General features: G+C 43.4%; 1 protein-coding gene across 1 annotated transcript; it reads left to right on the top strand.

Annotated features, from left to right (window-relative positions):
- Positions 1-514: 514 nt before the first annotated feature.
- LOC139751779 (mitogen-activated protein kinase kinase kinase 20-like) lies at positions 515-1,118 on the top strand. Its single transcript, XM_071667317.1, has 2 exons — positions 515-797; positions 847-1,118. Exons 1-2 carry the CDS (start codon positions 515-517, stop codon positions 1,116-1,118), a joined length of 555 nt encoding a protein of 184 aa, XP_071523418.1.
- Positions 1,119-1,524: the final 406 nt, after the last annotated feature.

Below are 1,524 nucleotides of genomic sequence, written 5' to 3'. Positions count from 1 at the left end.
AATCTGGTAGAACTTAAAACACAATCTTTTGGCATGATAATTACCGGTTCCTTTGGCACCTCAAGCTACAATTACTTTTAAGGAAAGGGTAATGAGATTATAAGACGGTTAGAGCAGATTTGGGTTTACAAACCAAATTTAAGTAGAATCAAATTACTACTTCATTCAGCCGGGAGGAAAATTGGATTCCAGCTGAGTTATGATAGATCCTAATGCAATAACAGAACCACCTGAGCCTCGCAGGACTGACCATAGTACAATTTTTGTTTAGTTATTGACTAGAAAATATTTCCCTGCCTCTGCCTCTGTTACGACGGCTTAACCCACACATTTCTAAGACATTCACACACGCTCATATCTGTCTGGTGCATTCATGCTCCACCCACCCTATCCAAAATTCCCATACGCATCTACACCTTCCTAACATTCATATCCCAAACAACCTACAGTTGCTTGGGATTGGTGGCAACGGAAGAGTAGAACTGGTCAATATCAATACCAAGTGGTTGTCATGATGACTCTCCTAAAATTGGAAAACATTCCCGAATTGCTGAGTGAAGTCAGGATCCAGCGTGAACTAGCAGGCGCTGGAGGAGCCCCTGATATATATGGCGTGAGTCTGGAGCCTGCCAGGGTCTTCATGTCCTACACTGGAAAGACTTACGACACCTACATCAACAGCTGCACGCAGCGAGAACTCATCGAGTCTCTCATTTTCGTGGCCTCCAGACTACAAGAAATCCACGATCACGGCTTCGTGCACACTGACCTTAAAAACAAACAATATAACAGTCGAAGTTTCCGAAGATATCGACATCCACATTATTGACTATGGGTTGGCCACAGAAATAGGCAACATCCTCATCTTCTCGGGCAAGAGTGGGAGACGACCTTGGTATGCACCCGAGTTGTATGAAGGAGTGCCATTGACCCCAGCCTGCGACGTGTACTCATTTGGAGAGGTTATAGGCACCGTAACGAAGAAGGTGTCCGACGATGAGGTCATATGGGATCTTATCATGCTTCAAGCCGAAATCCAAGACGACAGTCCCACAGCCCGGCCTTCTCTCGACACCGTCATCACCAAACTGCGATTCATTGTTGAATCTCACTACTGAAAGGAGTGTCCAGTCTACTCCTCCAACATTGTAAAGAAATACTATTTCTTTTTGTACTAAGGGATAATGATAATCTTATTGTACAATTGATTTTAAAAATATTGTTTTCGATCCTGCATGAGTGAGCTATACTCAAGGTATCCAGGAAGCTGTACTAAGGTCTGGAAGACCAGCTGGTGGTTACTTCCAGCATTACTGCCCTCAGGGAAATTCAGTAGATTCGTGCACATATTCGTGTTTGGCATTGATGGATTTTACTGCCAAACGCCCTGACATCGAAGAGGAATACAACCTTAATTTATTTCATGATCATATGGGTACCCAATCTGATGAGAGAGCTGTGGACATCGTTCAAGAAATAATTGAACAGGATCATATCGATGTTGATACTCTTGATGCAAGACCT

The sequence above is a fragment of the Panulirus ornatus genome, chromosome 12 (assembly GCF_036320965.1).
Source record: "Panulirus ornatus isolate Po-2019 chromosome 12, ASM3632096v1, whole genome shotgun sequence".
Lineage (NCBI taxonomy): Eukaryota > Metazoa > Arthropoda > Malacostraca > Decapoda > Palinuridae > Panulirus > Panulirus ornatus.
This window is presented reverse-complemented; position numbering and strand designations above follow the sequence as displayed.